This window comes from Lemur catta, chromosome 9 (genome assembly GCF_020740605.2).
Source record: "Lemur catta isolate mLemCat1 chromosome 9, mLemCat1.pri, whole genome shotgun sequence".
In the NCBI taxonomy this organism is placed as follows: Eukaryota; Metazoa; Chordata; class Mammalia; order Primates; family Lemuridae; genus Lemur; species Lemur catta.
The window spans coordinates 62,599,198-62,625,831 of NC_059136.1; the positions used below are offsets into that span (position 1 = coordinate 62,599,198).

A 26,634-nucleotide genomic window follows, 5' to 3' on the forward strand; every position below is an offset into this window, starting at 1 on the left:
ATGTTCACAAATAGAAGAATTAACATGGTTAAAAAGGCCATACTACCATTGATCTAAAAATTCAATACAATAGCTATCAAAATTCCATCTGGCTTTTCTGCAGATATGGAAAGGAAAAGGACCCAGATTAAACAAAACTCTTGAAAGAGAACAAAGTAGGAGGGCTTATATTTCACAAATTCCAACCTTGCTATAAAGCTACGGTAATCAAGACAATGTATAGATTAGCAGTCTCTAATCTTTTTTGCACCAGGGACCGGTTTCACAGAAGACAATTTTTCCACGGAAGGGGTAGGGGGATGGTTTCAGGATTCAAATGCATTACATTTATTGTGCCGTCAAACCTCTTTGCTAATGATAATCTGTATTTGCAGCTGCTCCACAGCACTAGCATCACCACCTCGGCTCCACCACAGATCATCAGGCATTGGATTCTCATAAGGAGCACAACCTAGATCCCTCAAGAGTACAGTTTATGGTAGGGTTTGAGTTCCTATGAGAATCTAATGCCACCGCTGATCTGACAGGTGGTGGAGTTTATGCAGTGATGAGAGCAAGAGGAGCAGCTGTAAATACAGAGAAGATTCAGATGAAGCTTCCCTGGCTTGCCTGCCATTCACCTGCTCTGAGGCCTGGTTCTTAACAGGCCACGGACCAGTACCCATCCATGTGGCCTCGGGGTTGGGGGCTATAGGTATAGATCAATGGACTAGCATTGAGAGAATAAACTTTTACACTTAGGATCAATTTTTTGAGGGGCGAGTTTCCATCAAAGCATTTTATTTGTATAAGAAGAATCCCAGAATTTTCCCTCTGCTTTTGCCTTGCTTCTTTTGTGGTCCCTTGATGCCAGCTGAGGTTGTTGGTATGATGAAACCAAACTGACAAGATGGGAGCAGATTATGCTGCCATTTTTCTAGATTTTTCAATTGTACATGAAATCTGGGGCTGATAACTCCACATTTGTATAACCTGCCTATGGGGTTCACAAAAATTTCCCCAGCTCTGTGATCAATGATTTTTCAAATTTGCCATTGTAACCATGCTTCATCACCAGTTAGAAACCAGACAATGATTTTGGAGCATGGCCCAATAAGAACCTGGAATTTGTCTCTCCTTTCGGCATTAGTGATGTTCCTGAGAGCATCAACCAGGGCATACATACACGCACACCATTATGGTGGCACAGAAAGATGGCAAGAAGAGCTGGTCAGTTAATTTTTGACAAGGGTTCCAATACAATTCAATCTGGAAAAAATAGTCTTTTCAATAAACGGTGCTGGGAACAATGGAATAATTCATACGCAAAGGATGAATTTAAACCTCACATAATAGGCTGGGCGAGGTGGCTCATGCCTGTAATCCTAGCACTCTGGGAGGCCGAGGCAGGAGGTTCACTTGATGTCAGGCATTGGAGACAGGCCTGAGCAAGAGCGAGACCCTGTCTCTATTAAAGTAGAAAAATTAAGCAGGCATGATGGCATGCTCCTGTAATCCCAGCTACTCGGGAGGCTAGGGCATGAGGATTGCTTGAGCCCACGAATCTGAGGTTGCTGTGAGCTAGGCTGATGCCACAGCACTCTAGCCCGGGTGACAGAGTGAGACAACATCTTAAAAAAATAATTTAAATTAAAAAAAAAAAAAACCGGACGTAATACAAAAAGTTAACTCAAATTGAATCATATACCTAAATTGTAAGGAATTAGAAAACACTTAGAAGAAAACACAGTAGTAAATCTTTGTGATCTTGAGCTAGATATGACACCAAAAGTATAAGGAGAAAAAAGATGAAATAGATAAATTAACTTTATCAAAATTTAAGACTTTTGTACTTTAAAGGACACCATCAAGAAAATAAAAAGACAACCCACACACTTGAAAATATTTGTAAATTATATCTTATAACATCTCATATTTAGACCATATGAATAAATTTTGAAACTGAAAAAAAACAAACCAATTTTAAACTGTGCAAAGGATTTGAATAGACATTTCTCCAAAGAAGGTATACAAGGGCTAAGAACCATGTATAAAGATGTTCAAAATCAAGTCATTAAGGAAATGCAAATCAAAACCATAATGATAGCAAATTCACACCCATGAAAATGACTAAAATAAAAGACAATAATGACTGGAAAGGATGCAGAGAAATTAGAATTCTCATAAATTGGTGGGAATGTACAATGGCAAAGCCTCTTTGGAAAACAACTTGGTAGTTTCTCAAAAGTTAAACAGAGTTATATGACCCAGAAATTCTGCTTCTAGGTACATATCCAGGAAAACTGAAAACCTATGTCCACACAAGACATTGAATGCAAATGTTCACAGTAACATTCTTACCTTAGCCAAAGTGTAAACAATTCCAAATATCCAACAACTGATAAATGGACAAACCTAATGTGGTATCTCTCTGCAATGGATTATTTAGCTATAAAAGGGATCAAGTACTAATACATGCTACATGAATGAGCCTCAAAAATTATGCTAAATGAAAGAAGTCGGCCACAAAGACCACATATGGTATGATTCCATTCATATGAAATAGAATAGTAAAATGTATAGAAACAGAAAATGGGGCTGGGCACAGTGGCTCACACCTGTAAGCCCAGCACTTTGGAAGGTCAAGGCAGGAGGATCACTTGAGCCTAGGAGTTTAAGACTAGCCCAGACAATAAAGCAAGATGCTGTCACTACAAAAAAATTTAAAAATTACCTGAACGTGATGACATGTGCCTATAGCCCTAGCTATTCAGGAAGCTGAGGTGGGAGGATCACTTGAGTGTGGGAGTTAGTGGTTGCAGTGAGCTATGATCAGGCCACTGCAGTCTCCAGTCTAGGTAATAGAGACCCTGTCTCAAAAATTAAAAAGAAAATGGATCATAGTTGTTTAGGGATGAGGGAAGAGGAGACAGTGAAAGGAAGGAAGACAAATGAGAATTTCTAACTAATGGATACGAGGCTTCTTTTTGGGGTAATGCATTATTCTAAAACTAGACTGTTAAATTATGTAAAAATTAGATTGTAAAATTATTCTAAAATTAGCACAACTCTAAATACACTAAAATCCATGGGACAATTAAAATGGGTTAATTTTATTAAATTTTCTCAATAAAGCTGTTATAGAAATTATGCACCTTTGCTTTACGGCAGTGGTTTAGAAAAATATAAGGATTTCAAGTATGAAATTCTCTAACCACACTCCAAATAAGAATATAAGTTCATCAAAAGAGGACTATACCAGTAATTTATCCTAATCTTTATGTTGAATCATTTCTCACTGTTTTAGGTTCTTACCTCCATTATATCTTTAATATTAAGGATATAATCTCAAGTGCCAATATGTATTAATGGCTCATGTGTGTGTACATGGTATCAATAATAATTTAACTTATACTCAAAAGTTCAAATATTGACATAACCACAAAGAAATCAAAGGGTTAGGGCCAAATGAGCAAGTCAATACAACACTGAATTCAAAGGTTCTAGGGTGTTGGAAAGAACGGACCATGTGAAATAAACAAGATGACTATATTTGGGCCGAGTAGGAAACCCTGTTAGGGTTACCTGAACACACAATGAACTGAGGGGGTGTGAGAAGGAATGAAGGGAAAAGGAAAACAATATATATGAGAGGGGTTTTTGAAAAGCTTATATTCAGAAAACTGCTAGAATATCACAGTTGGAAAGACATAAATTACTTAGGACCACCGCCAAGACTCCTTCAGCAAGTTACACGAAAATCATGTTAAGAAACTGTTGAATGAAACACAAGAGTGAATATGCTATAAAGTTGTTGAAGATTTCCTCCGCTGCAGTACTTAATGTCTTCTTTACATACGTAGGAAAAAATTTTTTCTACAATGCAGAGAAAAATTCTATTTCCATGACAAGTTATGACTTCTTTTGCTTTGAAATTATGAGTTTTGCTATTGAAGCTTCCATTTATTTGCACATGCTCACAGCCCATTATTGTTATGCCAATATCAATTTAATTGCCCAAGATTCTGTTGCCAGACTATCTAAATATTTTCTCCTACTCTGTATTTTCCCCAGATCCTAATTTATATTGTCTAATTTTATAATCTACATGGTATCCTAGCAAGTAATACAAAATTGTTTGTAGAATGAGACATATTGAGGGCCAGGAGGCCTACCACATCAGCACATGAATATACACTTTATTGATAACAAGCCTAATACCCATCCATAATTTATTTAATAATTACAAAACACTGGTAATATTAATGTTATCAGATCATCTTCCAAAATTTCAGTAATAGTAATAGTATGACAATTTTCATAGTAATAATTTTGAGGACTTCTCATATTTCGCTGGAGAAGAAAGGATCAAAGCATTAGCTATCCTCTTAGATTAGAGATTAGATTAGAGAACTATATTCTCCTGTCTGGATGAGTCAGAATACATTACTGTACGAAATGCTCTGAGAAGTCCTACAGAAAGAAATCTGGTTTTCATGCTTTGCAAAATTACTGCACAGAACCTTTTCATTAACATTCACTAATACCCCTAGTGTTAGAAAGACAATATATTTGAAAGTGACTGGAGACATCATGGTTTCAATCCTTGCCAGTGTAAAGCTTGGAGTCAATTTTCATGTAGAAAACCTTTAAATAAACTTTAAATTTTCATCTGAAGTTAACAATCTCAAAAAGGTTTAACTTTTCAGTATTTCTTATGGATTTAATACTGCAGCTGTCTATGGACTGATTACTACTATCTGGATTCTGGTTTTCTGTTACTCTCTTTAAGGGTCATATAAGTTTCTTTAGGCATGTGCATCTACCCATTTGTAGAAAGTTTAAGTAACCAACAAATATAAAAATACTTTGGCACAAATAAATCTTCCAAGAATCTATTTTCCCTAAATAGTCTGCAAATTCATGTATTGTCAAAAAGGTTTAGTAACTAAATTTAAATTTATCCAATTACAAAGATTACATAACAGAAACACCATACTACAGTTACCATAATGCTGTGTTCAAAATATATGGCAAAGGGGGAAATGGCATACTCAAAAGAATTGCCCATTTTTTATTTGAAAACTAAATCTTATGCTAGATGTTATTTTGAAAACAGTTTTATTGCTAAATTGCAAATATAAAATGATAATAACTGATCCTCTGATAGGTTCAAAAAAAATTAAGTAATATTTTGACTTTAATTAAGAAACAAGCAAAATACACTATGGTCCATGGACATCTGGACTTTTACTTCTTGGCAAAGTAACAGAAAATGACAATTTCCAGATAGGCACATTTACAAAAGCTATTCTTTTTAAAGAATTTTTTGGCTGCCATTTTTCAAATGCATTCTAGTCCTGTTTTTGAATAGGAACAGGGTACAACATTGGAAGGTATAAACATAGAAAACATAGTAAGACTATCACACCATTACCCACAACAAATCAGAACATCTCAAAAGCAACCTTGTTCTAGATTCTTGGTTATCATTGGCTACTTTTCCAGAGACATTTTATTAATTCTTTTGAACTTAAATTGAAAAATGTTTACTAATAAGGCCGTTTTGGTTTTGGGAAAAAAAGTTTTTTAAAGTAATTTAAAAGGCCACATTGGCATACAGTAGAGAACAACAAAAGTCATTAATCTGTATTGTCAAATGTCTCTTCTTCCTTTGAGCCAACTTTAATTTCTTATATATACATATACCAAAAATAATGTTTGAATAGAGCAATATAGGCAAAATAGGGTCATTGTGTTTACCAAGATTTGCATGTGTTTAACTTCTGCTTTAACTAAAGTCATTTATGCTTTAAAACTAAGGTACTTAATTTAAAGGTATATTTGACAGAAAAGGTTAACAGGTAAAAAATGATCTCTAGGATTTGTGCTTTAAAATGTTCTGGGGGGTGGGAGTAGTAGGAAGAAAAGCAATAGCAAAAGATGAAATAAGGCTGGCAAAATATTGATATTGTTGAAACTTGGTAATATTCTCTCAACTTGTTTGCAAAAGTCTATGATATGGATTTTAAAGTTATATTGACATGTATAATATGATCCCAATTTTATAAGAAAAAATCCTTAGAAAAATAAACTTGTACATTGAAACCAAATCTTATCAGATGTTTCAAGTGATTATTTTTCTTTGAGATCCATTGCACTTGCTAATTTTCCACAATGTTAAAATGAATTTTAAGCATATTTGCATTTTTATTCCCAGACCTGCAAATTATATGAATAAGGTTTTTAGACTAGCAAATGACTATTTCCTATATGAAAGCTATACTGAATTCTGCCTGATAGTAAAGAGTTGCCCACAGCAGATGTTCTTCCTTACATCACTTAGAAATATCTTCCAAACTAAAAAACCTGAGAGTCATAATCATAGCCACCCAATAAAATTATCTGGCACTTCTCACAATATTGCTTCATATTGCATTACTATTATTATATTCTAGTGTCATTTCATTGTATGCTAAATTCTCATTTGCATTTGTGGCACTAAATATTTAAGATCAAAAAATTTTTCTTAATCAACAATTCCTTTCTTGGCCGGGCACAGTGGCTCACGCCTGTAATCCTAGAGCTCTGGGAGGCCGAGGTGGGTGGATTGTTTGAGCTCCAGAGTTCGAGACCAGCCTGAGCAAGAGCGAGACCCCGTCTCTACTAAAAACAGAAAGAAATTAGCCGGACAACTAAAAGTATATATAGAAAAAATTAGCCGGGCATGGTGGCGCATGCCTGTAGTCCCAGCTACTCGGGAGGCTGAGGCAGTAGGATCGCTTAAGCCCAGGAGTTTGAGGTTGCTGTGAGCTAGGCTGACACCATGGCACTCTAGCCTGGGCAACAGAGTGAGACTCTGTCTCAAAAAAAAAAAAAAGAATTATTTTTCTTGGTCCTATCAGAAAAACCAATATGCATATTAGAAAGTAAACTGGCTGCCAAATGTTAACATTGGGATAGACTAGGCAGGGTGTACATGGGGTCTCTCTGTACTGTTCATTACAACTGCATGTGAATCTATACTTATCTCAATAAAAATTTCAATTAAAACACTAATCTGGAACAAGAAGTTAAAAACAGGAAATGCAGTCACCTCGCAGAGGCTTGATATTCTTTTGGTTCAACTGCAAAGAATTCCAGAATAGAACACAAACACTATGCAACAAACCAAACATTGAAAAATGCATCAATATTACAAAATACATATTCATTGCTTAGGTAAAAATAAGCTGACTTTACAAGAAATTAACACAAGAAAGAAAACAGTTTTTCCCCACCATTAACGTTTCACATGAGCATGCAAATAATACTCATGAGAAAAAGTCAGTCTTCTCTTACTCCCTCTGTTGGCTCAGGATGTTACTTGTTATTAATTGGTGTCCTACAAAAGGCAAGACAACACATACAAGACCTTTACATTATTCCACATTTGAAGAAAGAGCACATTTCTCATCCAAAGGAAGAGAGGGGAGAAAAATTCCATAAGGAGAAAACAAAACCACGTGAGGCACACATGCCTCCAGGCACACTTGCTCTTCAAGATCAGTATTCTTGGCTATTGCGACAGCTACGTACTTAGACTGCTAAAAACTCATTTAACAGGAAAAAGAAAAGCAATTCTTTGGTTTGTGTTTTCTCCTTAAATATTCCTCAAGTAATCCAAATCATTATGAAAAAAGACACTATATTCTCAGGGCAATAAGACTATAAAGTTTATATCAAAAAAAATTTTTTTTAATAATTTAGAGACAGAGCCTTTCTATGTTGCCCAGGCTGGCCTTCAACTCCTGGGCTCAAATGATCCTCCCACCTCAGTCTCCTGAGTAGCTGGGACTACAGGAGCGTGCCACTGCACTCTATAAAACAGAGACAAGGGCCCTCTAGCTGAAGGAGCCCTTAAAGTCACTGACTGTGCCTAGGCACAAGTTCTGTCAGCTACTATGTACCAGATAAAGTCCATGTTTTATTAATCATAATATTCCTAGTACACCACACAGAGAAGGTGCTCAATTAGTTTGCTCAGTGAAAATGAAAGTTAAAAAGAGTTAATATAATTAAAAACAGTTTAAAATAACCACTTTTTTAAAAGGGCATTCTTTTCGAAATCTGCAAAATACATTAGCAACCGAATACTTTAAAGTAGTGTACACATTGAATTAATCTGAAGTCAAACTGATATTTCACTTTTTCTTAAAGGAGAGAAAATTTTTTAATTTAAAAACAAAGACAAACTCCAGACGTTCTGATTAATATCCCTAGAGTATATTGTTTCAGATTTCCTAATTATCAGAGAATAAGCCAAAATATACTTGAACATTTACATTACAAAATTTTTCAATAACCTCAAGCACCCTATAGTCACATCAGGTCAGAAATTAATGTTGTTCTGCCAAAATTGTAAAATATCTTGTTTGGAATTTGCTCTTTAAATTAGTCCAGATTTTGCAGTATGGATCAGTATATATTATCACCATGTTTGAATAATTTCATGTGTTTGTATAACTTCACTGGAATTAGGGAAATATAAATTAATTAAACACACTAGGGGTTAATTTTGAAGTATTAACCTAAGTATAATGCACATGAGCCAGGTGCAGTGACTCTTCCCTGTAGTCCCAGCTACTCAGGGAGGCTGAGGAAAGAGGACCACTTGAGCCCAGGAGTTCAAGTCCAACCTGGGCACCACAGCAAGACCCTATCTCTAAATATATGTAAATATATACATATACATATATATACATTGCATATGACCTTCAATTGAAAACTTCTACTTCTGTAACAATGTCCAACAGAAATATAAACAAGTGTTTAAAGAGCAATGTAAGCTTTTTTAATAGAGAAAAATTTAAAGTGTAGATGTCTAAAACTAAAGGGAGCTGTTAAATTATGCTGTTATTAAACGTGGGACATTATGAGGAAGTTACAAGAATGAGGTATTTATATAAATATATCCTAGGGAAGAACTCCATGACACACTCCCAACCTGAGAAAACAAAAAAATAAAGGAACAAATGGACAGTATATGTTAAGTATGCCATGTTATTTAGAAGTATATATATGTATATTACCAAACTGATAATGATGGTTACTTCTGGACTTGGAGGTGTGTAAATGGGAGTCTTTATGTTTACTCTTTATGTTTACTTCTATACTCCTAGAATTAATAATGAGCACATTGCAAACTTTAAAACTATTAGTAGAAAAAGATTAATTTACAGGCAGGTATCCTAAATTACAAGACCTATTAAGTCACAAATACCAGATCCTACTGCCTTTGGGGCTTCAATTCAAGATTTATGGTCTCATTTCTAAGAGATTCCTTATAACAGTGCGAGCTTGCATGGCAAGTCAGTAATGGAACTGAATGCTCAGCAAGTATGTATTGTAGGCACAAAAGCTGTACCAGGTATTCAAAGGCACAATGCATTCCACTCCTGACATTCTGATGATGTAAGAAAGGTAAGCAAAGAATTCCTATAACCAGAGCCCACCAGCAGCAAGTGATTGTCACTGGGTCCCAGAGAAGGTGACACATTGGGGTTGGGCTAGGTGCCTGGCATAGTGCTCAACCATGAACAGTTAACTCATGCTTCTGAACCTTTTCAAGCCTTCAAAAGATAGCTAGCTGACAACTCTCACCGCTTTCTCCCTATTCTTCTTCCCCAGTAGAATAAAGAATATTTTCAATAGCCTTAATATTTTAAAAGCTCCTAACAAAATAAACAAATGCAATTAAAAGTGGCTATAAACTGCACAGCTACTAGGAAACACCAAAGGTCTTGCCCTCTACTACAAAACTCAATGTTAGGGGGTTGGGGGGAGAAAAATACAATGCAACAGAGCTACTATAGGGATATGTTCCAGGCCACTTATCAAAAGCCTCTCATATTAGTATACACACTGAAAACATTTAGTTTAAATAGCTTGGGAAGAAAAATCAAAGTCTGGCTGGGCATGGTAGCTCACACCTGTAATCCTAGCACTCTGGGAGGCTAAGGTGGGGAGGATTGATTGAGGTCAAGAGTTTGAGAACAGCCTGAGCAAAAGTGAGATCCCATCTCTACTAAAAATAGAAAAAATTAGCTGGGCGTGGTGGCGTGTGCATGCAGTCCCAGTTATTCGGGAGGCTGAGACAGGAGGATTCCTTGAGCCCAGGAGTTGGAAATTGCTGTGAGTTAGGCTGACACCATGACACTCCAGCTTGGGCAACAGAGCGAGACTCTGTCTCAAAAAAAAAAAAAAAAAATCAAAATCTGGCAAAAATGGCTTTGTTTTATATTTTAAATTGAGCAATACTGTTTATGCCAAAGTTAATTTTATTTTAATAAACTGGTTACTGGCTAAACAAAAAGATATTTTAAAAAATTTTTTAGAAAAAAAAAATGAAAGGTTATTCATTTGCCCAGCTTCTCTAATGTGGGGGGGGAAAAAAGAATCGTTATTCATTATATATCCAAGTGAGAATCACAGGCAATCAGACCTGATAGGGACTATAAAAACTTGGTCAATCCCATTTTATAAGCTCCAGAAGTGTTAAGCAAGCAACTCACCCCAGTCAGAGAGGTAAGACTAAAACTCAGGTCTCCCAACTCCCAGACTGACAGTCTCTCCATTATACCCTACTAGTTCCCAGAAATTGAACACACCTAAAAAGAATCAAAGACTCAAAATACATTGACCCTAAGAAAATACTAAATAATCTAATTTTGGATTTGTTTATAGTAAAGAGCTTAGGGGGAAAAGAATACAAGCCCTCCAAAAAATTTAAAGCAAAATATAAATTCATGCTACTTAAAAATACAATTGTTCCCTTCAGGCCAAAGCTTTATCATTACAAACAAAGATAACATCCCCACTCCCCCAAATATATTAACAATTGTTTCCACTATGGATTTTCCTGATTTGCGACTCATTTGCATGATATTGCCACCCTATTGCAGTGATTACAGAGCTACTCAGTTATGGTCCTATGATATGAGTAAAAAAGTAAAGTCGTACACATTAGGTGACCTAAAAGATCGCACTGTCAATATATAGTTAAAAAATAAACTTCTTTTGGTTTGTCTTGGAACGACCTTCTTGGTCTGAGATATGACCAGAAGCTGTTGCTTGCCATGCTAATCTTCAACGTGGCAGACAATATTCTTTTGTGAGCTCGGGCACTGGCTATCAAAGGAGTCCTTTGTTTCCGTCCCTCATTTCCACTTCCCTCAGAGCCTTACCTGGGATAGTAGGCCGTGTAGTTCATGAAGAGCTGGGTGCCCGCTGGGTAGTATGCTGTAGAGGGCTGCAATGCTCGTGGATTCAAAAGCACAGAGGGCTGATAAATGGCAGCTTCGGTAGGAATAACTGCTGCAGGGGCTGGAAACGTGTAGGAGGGAGGAGACAAACCTAAATAAGCAAAGAAGAGAGAGTCTCTTGAGACATGTTTGTAACAGCTGACACATGTGTGCTAGTGCTAAAGCCATAAAGTCACTGTTCCCTCTATACATTTTAAATAGAGACCATCACAGTTCTTCATACGATCCCAACTTCGTTTTCATTATATAGATAACACATAGAAGTGATCCTGAATGCCACACTGTCAGCCTAAAGAAGCATTCTTAGTCTCAAATTGCGGGGGGGGGGCCAGACATCAAGAGGATTTCCAAGTCTTCTCAATCATTTCACAAAGTGATTCTTTTTTTCACACTCCCAGGTTCTAGTTACCACAAACCAACCTTTAGAGGAAAGAATCATGGAACTGACATTTAGTGTAACTTCATATTAAAGCCTAGGTTTTTTAAATTTGAGAGTCATGCTGCTGCTCCATCTTGCTATCTACCTTTCAGTATAGCATAAAACGGAACACATTACGATAACACACTCTTCACCAGTACCAGTACCGTGCATTATGCCAAAGCACAGGCTGTGCCAGAGTGAACTGACCTAAAGAGTAATCTACAATGCATTATTCTCACCTAAAGAAGATGGGCTTTCAAGCTAATCTATATCTTCAGACCTATTTAAAAAAAAAAAAAAAAAAATCCAACCTGGGAAATAGCCCAGAAGAAACTGATGCTCAAGTCTTCATGCGAGTCTGCTGATAAAAAGCTGGCTCAGATTAAATAGAAAATGAGCTAAAATTCCTCTGTTTTCTGATAAACCAACATATTTTAGGCTTGAAAACTCAGACCAGTTGCTATACATTAGCTTTCACATGTGAAACGAACACAACTATGCACCAGGCCATCTGCACTCGATAGAAGCAGCTGACCGAATTTGGGGTCCCTACTTTATGCACTTCATACCTAGAACCACCATATTTTGCAAAAGCAAAAGCCCAAAGGATAACTTGTTCACATGAAAATTTCCAAGATGACTTCAAATTGTCTTTTGTTCTTAGGAGTTTCTACATTTCTGTGAAGATGTATACGACAGCCAGCTGCATATGGGCACATAAACCAAAGACCAACATATGGATCTCACATTCAACTTTGGGTGCCTCTTCCATACCACCAAAAACTGTGCTAGATGTTAGATACCTAAAAACTTCTAAATTATGATCCCTGGCCTTAAAGAGTCCACACATGTGAAACAGGTAACATAGTATTTTTAAAAAAAGAGCCCACAGAAAGGCCAACAATAAAAATTGAGGCACTTAAGTCTTATAGAAAGTTATATGGCCTGTGCTCATAATCTGCTTTCAAAACTATGAGGCAATTCATTATCTAACAGTGCCTCATACCAGTAAGACAAACACATATAGTAGATATACGTCTGTTCTGCTCCAAAAGAAAGAAAGGTAGGAATTTTTGATAACTAAACAAACTAGGCTGCTAACCTTTGGGCATCCCTCAGCTGAAAGAACAGCTATTCTTATATTCCTAAAAGAGAATCATATGTATAATATGCACTGATGACAAAAATGAAGTTGATCTTAAAACGTTCCTTCATAATAAATTAAGATGACAAACATTAAAATGTCAATGAGACTTTAGCAACATATCTTTGTCAAATTCAACAGGACATTCTACAGTGGGGGATGATAACCAATTACTATTTTGATTGCTTTGGTCCTTGAGATTAGATCAAAAACATATGCAGTTTCTCTAAATGTTGTGGTTTCTGTATAATTAGTCAATTATCTAAACTGTGTTGGCAGGGAAAAAAGGTCCAGTACAACAGGCATAATATCAGTACATATAAATTGGAATTCTCCCATGCCTACTAACCAGGCCTGACCCTCCTTAGTTTCCAAGATCAGATGAGATCGGGTGTGTTCAGGGTGGTATGGCCGCAGACTAAATTGGAATTCTGATTTTTAAAAAAGAAAACTCTTTCACTAAAAAGGCAAACAGCCCAAATTTTGGTTAAAATTTTTATCTTCATTTTGGTAAATATTAAAGGTAACCAAAAGTACAGAAATGTATTTTTTTTTAATAAATGTAAGGGGTACAAATGCAGTTCTGTTATAGGGATATACTGTGTGGTGGTGAAATCTGGGCTTTTAGTAAAACTGTCACCAAAAAATGTACATTGTACCCATAAAGTAAATTCTCATTCCTCACCCCCCTTCCACCCTACAGAAATATTTTCTTATGTGAAACATGCATTTTAAGTTTTATTTTAGGGCTATGGAGGTGGGGGATGAGGGAAGAAATTAAAGTCTGATGAAGAAAGTCTATAATGACCAGTTTTCCACCAGGAAGAGGGAAGTCCAATATCACAAAAGAATCTGGATCACACATGATGGAGAAATTCCTTTACCTGACAATGCATGACAGATTATCACTAAAGGGTATCACAAAAGCTACTGACATTATCAGTGGTTTATGGACAGAAGACATACAACTAGGATTGCGTTAGGATACCTTCTTCTTAACTCAATTATAAATTTTCAAAATTTGATACTCATTAATGATCAACTCTAAGATAATTGCCAACAGCAAGCAGCAGGTAAATGGAATATTAGTGTTTAGAAACTCCAAAGGAAAAAAAGGATTAAGCCCCACCAAATACTCTGCAAATAATACTTTATCAAAAAGGATTTATTGGTATAGATCCCCCCCCCCTTTTTTTGTTTATCTAGTACAGAATCTCACTCCATCACCCAGGCTAGAGTAGCTGGGATTCTAGGCACATGCCACCACGCCTGGCTAATTTTTCTTTTTCTTTTTTTTCAGTAGAGACAGGGTCTTGCTCTTGCTAAAGCAATCTTACTGCCTTGGCCTCCCAGTAGACCCCTCTTTACTAGAAAATGATGTCCACAAACTCCCCACTTTCTTGGAATCAAGAAGATAAATCCAATTTACTTCCTTAGCTATCTTTGAACTGCATTCCAAGTATTACATTCTTTAAGCATACCCAACAGGCCTAACAAGGTATGTCTTATTAAAAAGTAAAAACTGTGAAAAAAGACTCAAGTATCAACATTAGATTCCCAAATATTTCTTAGTCACTAACTAGAACTTGGTCTTTAGACTACAGGGCTTATTCCTCTCAAACAGGATTCCAGATGGCTTGCACCCAGGTGCCAATGAGCAAGAGCATGGCTTGAAATTAAGCACTGATCCTGTGATCAAATGAAAACTTTGGCTAATTCATTTACGCATTTTTTATATTTTTTTCTAACTTGCTCAATCCAGATATCCTGGCAAGCAATAGAAATGCTCTCCAGGTTATCGTTTTCAAAAAATACTTGATGCTCAAAAAGTTAAACAGAAAATTTGCATCAAATTATTCTTCTTAAAACTTAATGTGTTTAAAAAAAAGAAAAAAGATCCAGCCATACTTTTATTTTACCTTTAAATGCGTATAAACATTATCTACATAGCCAGGTTGGCTCCCAGAGTCAGTGCTTATCTGGAGCACACTAAGCTTCAGAAATCAAGTGCTTATCACTGTAAAAGCAAGAATATAATTTGAAAGGAGGTATTCGTAGCATCACTAATTATAGGTGTCCACAACCAAGGTCTTAAATGATTACCAGATACTACCGATTTCAGATGGGAAAAAGCCTTATGTAACCACCTCACCTGCCTCAGAAAGAACCAGGGGCACAGAAAGTTACGGAAGCAGCTCAAGCACCTACCAGCATATAGCGTAGAATAGCGCCAAGACCCAAGAAAAACTTACATGGTAACTTACATGGCGGTGGGGATAAGCCATTTCGATTTAAAGTGCCCCCCATTAACACAAAGTTCATCTCCTCAGCTGAACACTGAAAGACTTCAACATATCTGTCCTTCATGGTTTTTTTATGACACTTCTGTGCAGCCATAAATGCTCTGTCCGCAGACTTCATCTGGATAAAGGCATCTCCTGAAGGGCGGCCCTGAGTGTGTGGGGGAAGAATAAAAACAAAAGGAGACTGTCTCCTTCAACAAGGAAATAGTTGCTTACAAAACATGCAAAGTGACAATCACCCATAGTACATTTTAGCCACAAAATCTGGGTGACAGTGTGATCTACTAAAACCTGACTTGTATTTCATCACCTAATCACCAGAACGGCCCACAAAACCTAGAAGAAACAGTTTTGAGAGCTCATAGCTGAATGTGAACTTCTTGGTTTCTGTTAGTTAGTACCGGATTTCCAGTGTTTTCAAAGAGTCTCCTTGTGACTGTAGTTGCAAAATACAGGATTGTATATTGGGTTTTTTTCCCTTCTGAAAAATCTGATTAAATCTCATTCAATTGAGAAAGGCTGGTAACAGAACCAGTATTGGAGCTTTACATATCCTCCTACAGAAATCAGAACAAACCAACATTCTTTCGGTGCTCTATTCCAGTATGTCACTAATGTGTCAAATCCTTTCACTTTTCCCTCTTCCCTGCAGCCTAGGTTGGTATGTGACCTGGGAGCTGCAAGGCACAGTGATGGTTGGTGAGAGCTGTGTCATCAACCTCGGCTGGGGGCCCTGCTCTCATCCACTCGCTTGCAGCTCCACCTTAAACCTTGGTCAGACAGGTGTTCGTAGACATTGTTATTAGTAGTAGCTTACTAAGATAGCCTATTAAAAAAACAAGCCTATAGATTTCTGTTCTGAAGAACTAGAACATCTTAGTTTTATAGAGCATGAACATTTTATGGGGGAGAAAAAGACAACCAGTGTATAGGACTGCTTTCTTATTTTATGGTTTTCTCTAAAAGTTTCTTAGGGACTGTTTAGTCCAAATTATTACCATGCAAGTTACCATAAGAGTCACCATACCAGGGAAATTAGCAACGAACCCAGTCCAAGATGGAAACCTAACATCTTCAAGGCAGCTAAGAGCTCATCTATCATCAAAGAAGCATTTTTTTCCCAAGTGTAATCACAACAGGTCACATGGGTCACTGAGAGGCAAATCTGTCTACTGTTGTTAATCAAAGAGTAATGGGCCCCGGCTTATTAGAAAGGGCGACTAAAAAAGAAACCGAACAATTCCCTGGTGATACTGTTTTGTGGAGAATTTTATTCAAAGGACTCTTACCAGGGAAGAACACTGAGAGGGTCAGATAACAAGTTGTATAACAAAATTGACTTATGAGTTACAAGCATGTGCTGATATAGCAAACTGGTATACACAGCAAGGGCTCAGAATGTTTTCTGATTCCTTGTATCTAATGTCATGTGCTTTCCAGTAAGACAGGATTACAGTTATGAAAGTGACCAAATCTCCAAGTGAAAAGAAAAGGTGGGAAGTTAAAAGTTTAGGAAAAAAATTAGTATTTCCAATATAAGCCTATATGCAACCCATAATGCTCAAAAAATGTCTTATTTTCTTTTTAGCTTTTTTTTTTTTTTTGAGACAGAGTCTCACTCTGTTGCCCGGGCTAGAGTGCCGTGGTGTCAGCGTAGCTCACAGCAACCTCAAACTCCTGGGTTCAAGCAGTCCTTCTGCCTCAGCCTCCCGAGTAGCTGGGACTACAGGCATGTGCCACCATGCCCGGCTAATTTTTTCTATATATTTTTAGTTGTCCGGTTAATTTCTTTCTATTTTTTAGTGGAGACAGGGTCTCGCTCTTGCTTAGGCTGGTCTCGAACTCCTGACCTCTAGCGATCTTCCCACACCTCGGCCTCCCAGAGTGCTAGGATTACAGGAGTGAGCCAGCACGCCCGGCCTCATTTTCAAAAATTATTACAACTTTGCTTTTAAAGAATTCCAAAGTTTTAAACGTAACTACATGGCTTATGGGTTTTTAGAAATTTATTCTGCTTATAACACAAAATACTGTTAAATTTTCTAGCAAATAAGACTTATTCAAACAAAAATCAAGTGACACCAAACTAGGGAATACTTTACATTTGCATACTGAAAAAATTCAGTTAGATTTTGATAGAGGCTTCTTAGCAATTCATTTGTTAATACATCTGAGTGCCTATTATGACACACATCCTGTTCTAGGTAGTATGGACACAGGTCCTAATTGAATTTTTTGCATTCTACTGAATGTAGTTTGATGTCTAACGTATACATAAAATAAGCCATTTCTGAACAGTCTATGGATACCAAATGCTTTGCAACACAGGCATGCTTCTTTGTTTACGTATATAATCCATGTTTGCTTTCACACTACGAATGGCAGAGTTGCAGAGTTCAGTAGCTGCAACAGGAAAAATTGTATAGAAACTGATAATATATTTGGCTCCTACTTGATGCTATTGATAATTTGATATATGATGGAATCGAGCTGAAGTTGAATTATCATACTAATGGCAGCATTTGTTCTAGAGTTCATCCTAAAGACCTCTTGTATTTATGGTTAAAATCTTTCCTTAAAGACTTACTGTATGACTGAAGACTATTCGTACATTTTTATTAAGGGAGCGCTTTTGATAAGAGTAAGCAAGTAGGTTTTCCATAAGTGACTTTCTTACCTGGTGATTCAATACCATGTGAACGCCATGAGTACGAATATCGGTGGAGAACTCCCCCAGGAAGTCCAAGATGTCCTCAATTGTGGCCGCATAGGGAAGACCTCGAAGGCGTATACAGTCTCTGACATTTGTAGGGGGCACGAATTGCTGAGGTAGTACTGGAATAATGGGAGGGGTTGGAAGTGGAATGAGAGGGGCCGAGGAGAATCGATTCAGCACCTGTACTCGAAGCAAAACAGAAGTGATTTAGAGCCTTGCTTCTCCTACGCTGTCTGCAGACCAGCAATGGCATCCCTGGCAAGTCTGCTAGAAATGCAGAATCTCAACTTCACCCCCAGACCTACCTAGTCTGTATTTGAACAAAATCCCCAGGTGATTCCTAAGTACATCCAAGTATAAGAAGCAATGATAGAGAATGAGAATCATGCATTTCAGCTATGATAGCATGATACTTACTCTTGTCAAATACGCACTCAACACAATGCACTTATATTAAGGATACATCTACCTGGAAAAATGTGTCACTACGTACCTTGAAGACAAGCATCCTTACAGGCTGCCACTTACATAAAAACCTGGACATATGGCTAAATGTGTACTTTTGTATTAATTTATTAGATTCCATTAAGTACATACTGTTCCCCTTGATATTACTTTTATTCTCTACCTCCAAACCCAAGAAATAGAAAGAAAATGATCACGTAAAGGAACCACTGCCCAAACAATGAATTTGGATTATTTTAAAATATAATACTGCACAAGACCAACTGGCTGGATAATGTAGAAATTAAAAAAAAAAAATCATTTGATGACCATAAAGATAAATAGTAACATAGCAATTTAGTTTCCATATCAATTTGAGACAGTGGCAAGACAGTGGATTTTCAGGGTCTTAAATTCATGGATTCAGCTATCCTGAGAATGGATGGTGACAGGTAAGGTAACTTTAGGGCAAAGGATTGCTCCCAGGTAAAACTCGTATCACAAGGCTCTTGTCCACTTTCAGCTTAGTTTAGACATGCCAACTAGCTCACAACACTAGGAGGTAGGTCCTTGTGCAAATGCCATCTGTGGCATCCCCAGGTTTTCTGAGCAACTTAACCAATGCCTCCATTAACATCCCATAAACTGAAAACGTAGTAGGATCAACGAACCCTTCCCCAAAACCTACACTAATTTTCTGACTCACATCCTGTCCAGCTGTTATCTGAGTTAGAGGCGACAAAAATCAAACAGCAGAGCCAAAGAAATGCCATGACAAAGAGACAGTAAGACTTAAATTATGCAAACAATCTAGATGCAGCACAAACAATAGAACAAGAATAGAAAAAAAAATTAACATAGTAATAGAAAAACTCAGGCCAGGAAATGGGTCAAGCACCTTACAATACCTGCCAAATAGGAAGTGCTCAAATATTGATCAAATGACATGATTATCAGTAATGCAGAGAAGACAGTGAAGGAGCCTATGACTGAGACAACACTTGTTAAGTCAGTAGAGATGGAGATGTGGAGAGAGAGCACACCCAAAACCATCTTAGAGACACAGAGAGACAGCCTACTCTATTCCCAAACCAACGCACAGTAGGCCCAGGGCCTGGGGTAGTCAATCTAGACCATGATTTTCATGAAACTGTTCTTCTAGTTAAAGAAATAAAATCAAGTCTCATTGTGTTTTTTCTTCCTGTTTAGGAAGAACGGATATAACATTTGAAACCTCAAGCACATGTAGCATATTTTAGAGATTGAGAATTTATGACACACATTTTCAACAAGGTACAGATTTAAACTTTGCTGACCCCTGAAGACATGTTCGGCAGGTAAGTCAAAAACAGTTGAAAGGGGCCAGGCGCGGTGCTCACACCTGTAATCCTAGTGCTCTGGGAGGTGGAGGCGGGAGGATCGCTTGAGGTCAGGGGTTCAAGACCAGCCTGAGCAAGAGCGAGACCCTGTCTCTACTAACAAATAGAAAAAAATTAACCGGACAACTAAAAATATATAGAAAAAATTAGCCGGGCATGGTGGCGCATGCCTGTAGTCCCAGCTACTCGGGAGGCTAAGGCAGTAGGATTGCTTGAGCCCAGGAGTTTGAGGTTGCCATGAGCTAGGCTGATGCCATGGCACTCACTCTAGCCCGGGCAACAGAGCGAGACTCTGTCTCCAAAAAAAGAAAAAAACAGTTGAAAGGCTTGAGATTCTATAGGTGGTTTCATGCCTGGATCTTAGGATATGTTGGGGAAGTGATTGCCCCATTTTATGCCTTAATAAATAAATAAATAAACAAACAAACAAACAAAAAAAAAAACCTCTGAATTCTGAAAGCTAGTAAAACAGTAGAGAGGTCACCAGCAGGGTATGAAACTGATCAAGCCTTTTGGGAAATAGTAATTTGGCAAGACATTAAAAACCTTAAAATATCACACTCTGTATCTACAGAAATCAATCAGAAATTGACGACTGTTCTAGAAACATGTTTATGTAGGAATTTCTTATGGTAGGTAAAAACGACCTAAATGTACAACATAGGAATTGAGATATTAATTTAAAAAAGAAATTTTTTAGACACAGGTAAGCTTTTAAAATATGTAGTTTTAAAACACAATACAAAAGGACAGCTACAGCAGTATTCCAGTTTTATAAAAACATAGTATGTTTTCTGTGTGTGTGTAGGATAACAGTGACTATTTATTGGTTATGGAATGAAGTCTATTTTCATGTACTTTCTATATTCTCCAAGTTTTATTTTAACATAATGAATAATGTAGGATTATTTTCAGAGATAAACAGAAATGAAAGCTAAGATACCAATATACTCTGAAAAACCAACCTGTTGAACTTCAGCTGCTGTGCTCCTGAAGAGTTCAATGTACCTTTTCCCCAACAAGTCCTTATGCTTCCTCAACGCGTTCTGTGCATATTCCTCACAAGCAAAGAGTACAAAAGCATCCCCTGTCGGCCTACCATCTGGGTAGGTGACAAAGAGGATGCCTTCCTTCCCCCCAGTGATGGGGCAATGCTGTCCAAAGAAGGCCACCACTTCTTCAGCTGTGGCTGTGAAAGGGAGCCCCCGCATGCGGACAATGACTTGATTTTCCTTGGAGAGAAACTGGGCTACCTCATTCGAGGTACCTAGGGAAAACAAATATTAGGAAGCATGGAGACAAATAGTTAAGACATAAACTTTACCAAATTTAATATCAAGTTTCAGGCAATGTTTTGAACTCATAATTAAGACACTAATTCCAGGCCAGGCGTGGTAGCTCACGGCTATAATCCTAGCACTCTGGGAGGCTGAGGTGGGAGGACTGCTTGAGGTCAGGAGTTCGAGAACAGCCTGAGCAAGAGCGAGACCCCGTCTCTACTAAAAAATAGAAAGAGATTCTATTATATGGACAACTAAAAATATATACAGAAAAAATTAGCCGGGCATGGTGGTGCATGCCTGTAGTCCCAGCTGCTTGGGAGGCTGAGGCAATAGTATTGCTTGAGCCCAGGAGTTTGAGGTTGCTGTGAGCTAGGCTGACACCATGGCACTCTAGCCCAGACAACAGAGCGAGACTCTGTCTCAAAAAAAAAAAAAAAAAAAATTATGGCACATATAATACTGTGTAGCAATTAACATTTAAGAAAATTCAGTAACAAGGGAAGATGTTCATACTATATTAAAAGGAAGTTATAAAAAATATGAACAAAGCAATAGAAACTTATAAAGAGATACATGTATAGAAAAAAAATTAGACAAAGCACAGTAAAACCATTTATGCATCTATTACTTTTAGGTTTTAAAAACCATATTTGTCCCCTCCCACATTTCTAACCATATTACTACAAATACTGTGTACCCAAAAATATAAGTCCCAAAACTACCATGTTCTTGTCCATTGCTGACTTAAGTTTAGAGAAATGCTAGAAGCGGGTATGTAACAAACCAAGGTATTGAAGTGTGGCTGCTTTAAAGCAGTTTTCAAACTTATTTCTTTCACGAACTACATTTTCCCTTTGCATATGACTTTATATGACCTTTTCACATTCATATGGTACTATTTTTTTTCCTTTTTTTTTTATTTCAGCTTATTATGGGGGTACAAAAGTTCAGGTTATATATATTGCCCATGTCCCGCCCATCCCCGAGTCAGAGCCTCAAGCGTGTCCATTCTCCACACAGTGCGCCTGGCACTCACCATGCAGTCATACCTCCATCCCCTCCCCCCACCCCCCACCTCCCCGAGTCAGCACCTTCAAGCATGACCATTCCCCAGACGGTGCGCAACGCACTCATCATGAAGGCATACTCTCATCCCCTCCCCCCACCCCCTGCCTCAGTCTGATATCCAGTTGGTATCATTCCCAAATGTGCACTTAGGTGATGATCAGGGAAGCCAATTTTCTGGTGAGTACATGTGATGCTTATTTTTCCATTCTTGGGATACTTCACTTAATATAATAGGTTCCAACTCTCTCCAGGAGAACCATGGTACTATTTTTAATGACTATTTAACTATAGTAGGTTGGCTCAAGCCCTAGGGCAAGTGTTATACATTATGCTCACTATTATTAGAAATATCTTCCTATTAAAAAAAAAATATATATATATATATATGTATTCCAGCTGGGCATGGTGTCTCACACCTGTAATCCTAGCACTTGGGGAGGCTAAGGTGGGAGGACTGCTTGAGGCCAGGAGTTCAAGACCAGCCTTGGCACATGCCAAGGCCCTGTCTCTACAAAAAAATAAAAAATTAGCCAGGCATGTGGTGCATGCCTGTAAGTCCTAGCTACTTGGGAGGCTGAGGCAGGAGGATCATTTGAGTCCAGGAGTTTGAGGTTGCAGTAAGGAATGATGACACCACTGTATGGTAGTCCAGGCAACTGAGTGAGACCCTATTTTCAAAAACCAAAAAAATCTATTCCCATATTCCATTGCTAAATCTAAACATGTTATATTTTAGATTCTAATTAACTAAAACCACATTATATAAAAAGTACTCACCACCAGCAATTTTAAGAAAATCTTCACCTGTTGCTTTGTAAACCTAAGAAAAGAAAGGAAAGTTAATCACATTGTTTCTGAGCCTTCCATCGTATGTCAACACTCACTCAAGATGTCCAGGGTCTCAGGTCGTGAGGACATACCTCTATATACCGGGTCCCCATGTGATGTTTGTGCCTCTGTAGTGCTAGGTCTCTGTGCTCCTCACTTACAAACCTAACCAGAGCTTCTCCATTCCTTCGACCCTGAGCATTCAGACAAAGTGCTGCACCTCCCCTTTGAGAATAATAAAACAGATGGCAGGTAGAAAAAAAAAATACAATGAGAAAAAATAGGAAGCTTTTAGGATTCTTAAATTTAAATAGAGATTAAAGAAAACCAACTTGGCAATATTGAGTCCTTTGAAGAATCTTGCAATATCTTGATCTGAAGACTGCCATGGTAAACCTCGTGCCCTGACTACAGTGTTATCATCAATAAGTTCCATCTTGCTGCTGTGGATGAAGCAAAATCTCAGGTTGATTAATGCTAACACGGCTGACACCTATTACCCTCTGCAAGACAATTTACCTAGTTGTACATGGGGTCTTATTTGAGTTCAGAACAACTTGCAATACTACTTTTTTTTTTTTTTTAAATGGGGGAGTGAGGAAAGGGGTTCAGTTTCCCCAGTGTTTTTTTTTTTTTTTTTTTTGGAGACACAGTCTCACTTTGTCACTCTGGGTAGAGTGCAGTGGCATCATCGTAACTCACTGCAACCTCAAACTCCTGGGCTCAAGCAATTCTCCTGCCTCAGCCTCCCAGAGTGCTAGGATTACAGTCATGAACCACCTCCCTCGGCCTTGATTTTTTTTATAACCTCAAAAACTTATCTAGATATAGTTCAGAGTGTTATTTTAGGTAGTTCACTATAGAAAGATGGCTGCCTATGCAGGTCTGACACAACTAGCTGACTCAGCAAACAATCAGCTGAGGAGCTGCTTGCTTGCCATAAACTCAAAAACACCCAAGAATAATTCAAAGGAAGCAAAGTTCTCCCAATACCCTTGTGGCCTGACAGTTTCTAGACCAAGGACAGGTTTAAATTCACTCTCACAGCTAGCCAGTACACAAGTGTGGTTTAAATCCAGTTTGTCAGCACAATTTAGGATCAGAATAAAGCTGGCAATTAATCAACATCAGGAATCTGTGCACATGGTCAGAAGTCTGCCACCAAACTCTCTCCAATGTAAAACCAGAGAGCAAACAGGGGAGCCAGCACTGACAGTGTTTATGGAAATGCCTGGGAGTCCCCACACCTTAATGAGTCATATGCAAATCACCTATTATATATTTTGACATCTTTGGATGTTCTATCCCTCCCATGTTCATATTTCCAGTACTCCTAGGACATTTTCCTAATGAGTCACTTTTTCTGCAACTAAACAGGCCTCAAAGTCTAACTTCTAAAGCTGTCAGAAGTTTCTATGCACTTCAGGCATCAGGCAATCTCACAAAATTCACTACAGTGATTTACAAACTTAAACAGGTCTACCTGTGGTCACAGAGATACCACCACTTCATACTCCTCCCATAGTTATTTGCTCTGCTTCAAAGTAAAAACTGATAGAACATACTTAGAATTATCTCAGTAAAAATCATGAACTCTATTAAAGCCTACGATTTTTCCTTTGGAAGTTTTCCAAATGAGAGGATGGATGGATTTTTTGTTGTTGTTGCTATTGTTGTTTAACAGGGTCTTGCTCTATCACCCAGGCTGGAGTACAGTGGCACAATCACAGCACACTGTAACCTCAAACTTCTGAGCTCAAGTGATCCTCCTGTATCAGCCTCCCAAGTAGCTAGGACTACAGGCATGTACCACCATGCCTGGCTAATTTATTTTTACTGTAGAGATGGGGTCTCACTATGTTGTCCAGGCGGATCTCGAACTCCTGGCCTCAAGCAATCCTCCTGCCTTAGCCTCCCAAAGTTCTGGAATTACAGGCATGAGCTACTGTAGCTGGCCAGATGGACAGTTTTGAACAGACTGAAGTAACAGTAACAGATCCCAACATATAGTGTACCTAAGGTCATATATCACAGAATGATTGAGGATATCCATACTTTATTAAACTTTAATCCTTATATCCAAGCTTACTTTCAATAATAAAACATTCTTTTATACATGACCTAACAGTAAGAAATGATAGCCAAAAGGTTAGGTAAAGTTACCAAAACACAACGGGAGTTAAACATCACAATATGAACAACAACAACAACAACAAAAGATCAAAAAGCTCAAATGAATAGTACTCAAGTACTTACCAAGTGCCACTTTCAAATTTGTAATTTACTCTCTCTGGATCTGAAAACCTGTGATCTAAAAATGAGAACATAGAAGTCATCATTTTAGCTACTAGAGAGACAAAGCCGTGGGAGGAAATTCAAAAGTATAGTTGAGGGAAAGCCGTGGGAGCAAATTCTAGGACCACGTTGTTAAAACAGCAGTACTTACTATAAGGTTCTGAAATCATTGCTAAAATTATATTCCCCATATCTTCAACTTGAGAGGCTCCATAGCGGGAGACCGAGCTATCCTTCTCCAAGTTTAAACCTGTTAGATTAAGTTAAGGAAACATTTTGGAGAGATAAAATAAGGTTACTTCTAAACTAAAATTAAACTCATACAGAGCCAAGAAGCCAGGTAAAATGCATCTAGATTGACAATTCTTTGGAAATCTCAGAACGGCTGCCTTCCATCAGTCAGGACTCAACCCATCCTTCCTGAAGTCTCCAACTGCCCTCTTGGGTAAAACAGCCAAATCAATCCTGTCCTGAGCTATTACCAGGAATAAAGTTTACTAAGTTGTAGCAAATGCATGAATATGGAACACTTTCACTAAGTTACAAACCATAAAGTATGCAACAAAGTTAATTAAAATCTTTCATCTTATCTATGTATACAACACACACAAGTCAATTCCCACACTGAACTAAAGATATAGTTACATTGTCAACACCATGAGGTTTTAAATGACTTTTTTTGGCCTAATGTTCAAAATAGACACCTCAGATTACTGATGACACTATTTCCATGATGACACCTTTATAATACATGAGATTGCAGCAATTCAGTCACATCTTCAGATTCCCCTTCTAATTCTAGTTCTCTTGCTATTTGTACCATATCTGCCGTTTCTTCCTCAAGTCTTAAACCCCTCAAAGTCATCCACAAGGGTCAGAATCAAATTCTTCCAAATTCCTGTTAATCTTGATATTAACCTCACCTCTCTCAACCTTCATAGAATTGGAAGAGATTTAGGGTCTTGCTCTGGATTAAACTTTTGCTTAAAGGAATGTTGTTGCTGGTTTGATCCTCTATCCAGATCACTAAAACTTTCTCCCTATCAGCAATAAGGCTGTTTTGCTTTCTTATCATGCATGTGTTCACTGGAGTAGCACTTTTAATTTCTTTCAAGACCTTTTCTTTCGCATTCACAACTTGGCCTTTTGGTGCAACAGGCCTAGCTTTTGACCTATCTCGGCTTTCAGCATGCCTTCCTCACACTAAGCTTAATCATTCTAGCTTTGGATCTTAAGTGAGAGATGTGAGTATTCCTTTCACTTGAACACTTCGAGGCATTACAGGGTTATTTATGGCCTAATTTCAATATTGTTGTTTTCAGGGAATAAAAAGCCCAAGGAGAGGGAGAGAGACTGGGAATGGCCAGTCAGTGGAACAGTCAAAACAAACATAATGTTGACCGATTAAGTTTGACATCTTATGTGGGTATGGTTTGTGATGCTCTAAAGCAATTATAATAGTAACATCAAA

General features: G+C 37.7%; 1 protein-coding gene across 7 annotated transcripts in view; it reads right to left on the minus strand.

Annotated features, from left to right (window-relative positions):
* The window catches only part of ESRP1 (epithelial splicing regulatory protein 1), a 58,061-nt gene that overhangs the window by 16,007 nt on the left and 15,420 nt on the right, over positions 1 to 26,634 (minus strand). For 4 of the 7 annotated variants that reach the window (XM_045560751.1, XM_045560748.1, XM_045560755.1 and 1 more), the window contains exons 5-13: positions 25,315 to 25,413; positions 25,125 to 25,179; positions 23,201 to 23,311; positions 22,961 to 23,093; positions 22,818 to 22,860; positions 20,655 to 20,956; positions 17,828 to 18,046; positions 15,100 to 15,298; positions 11,205 to 11,373 (exon numbers count right to left, since the gene is read on the minus strand). In XM_045560751.1, the coding sequence (XP_045416707.1) occupies positions 11,205 to 11,373; positions 15,100 to 15,298; positions 17,828 to 18,046; positions 20,655 to 20,956; positions 22,818 to 22,860; positions 22,961 to 23,093; positions 23,201 to 23,311; positions 25,125 to 25,179; positions 25,315 to 25,413 (1,330 nt within the window). The remainder of the gene's footprint in view (positions 1 to 11,204; positions 11,374 to 15,099; positions 15,299 to 17,827; positions 18,047 to 20,654; positions 20,957 to 22,817; positions 22,861 to 22,960; positions 23,094 to 23,200; positions 23,312 to 25,124; positions 25,180 to 25,314; positions 25,414 to 26,634) is intronic. The other 3 variants (XM_045560749.1, XM_045560754.1, XM_045560747.1) reach the window with 1 other exon arrangement.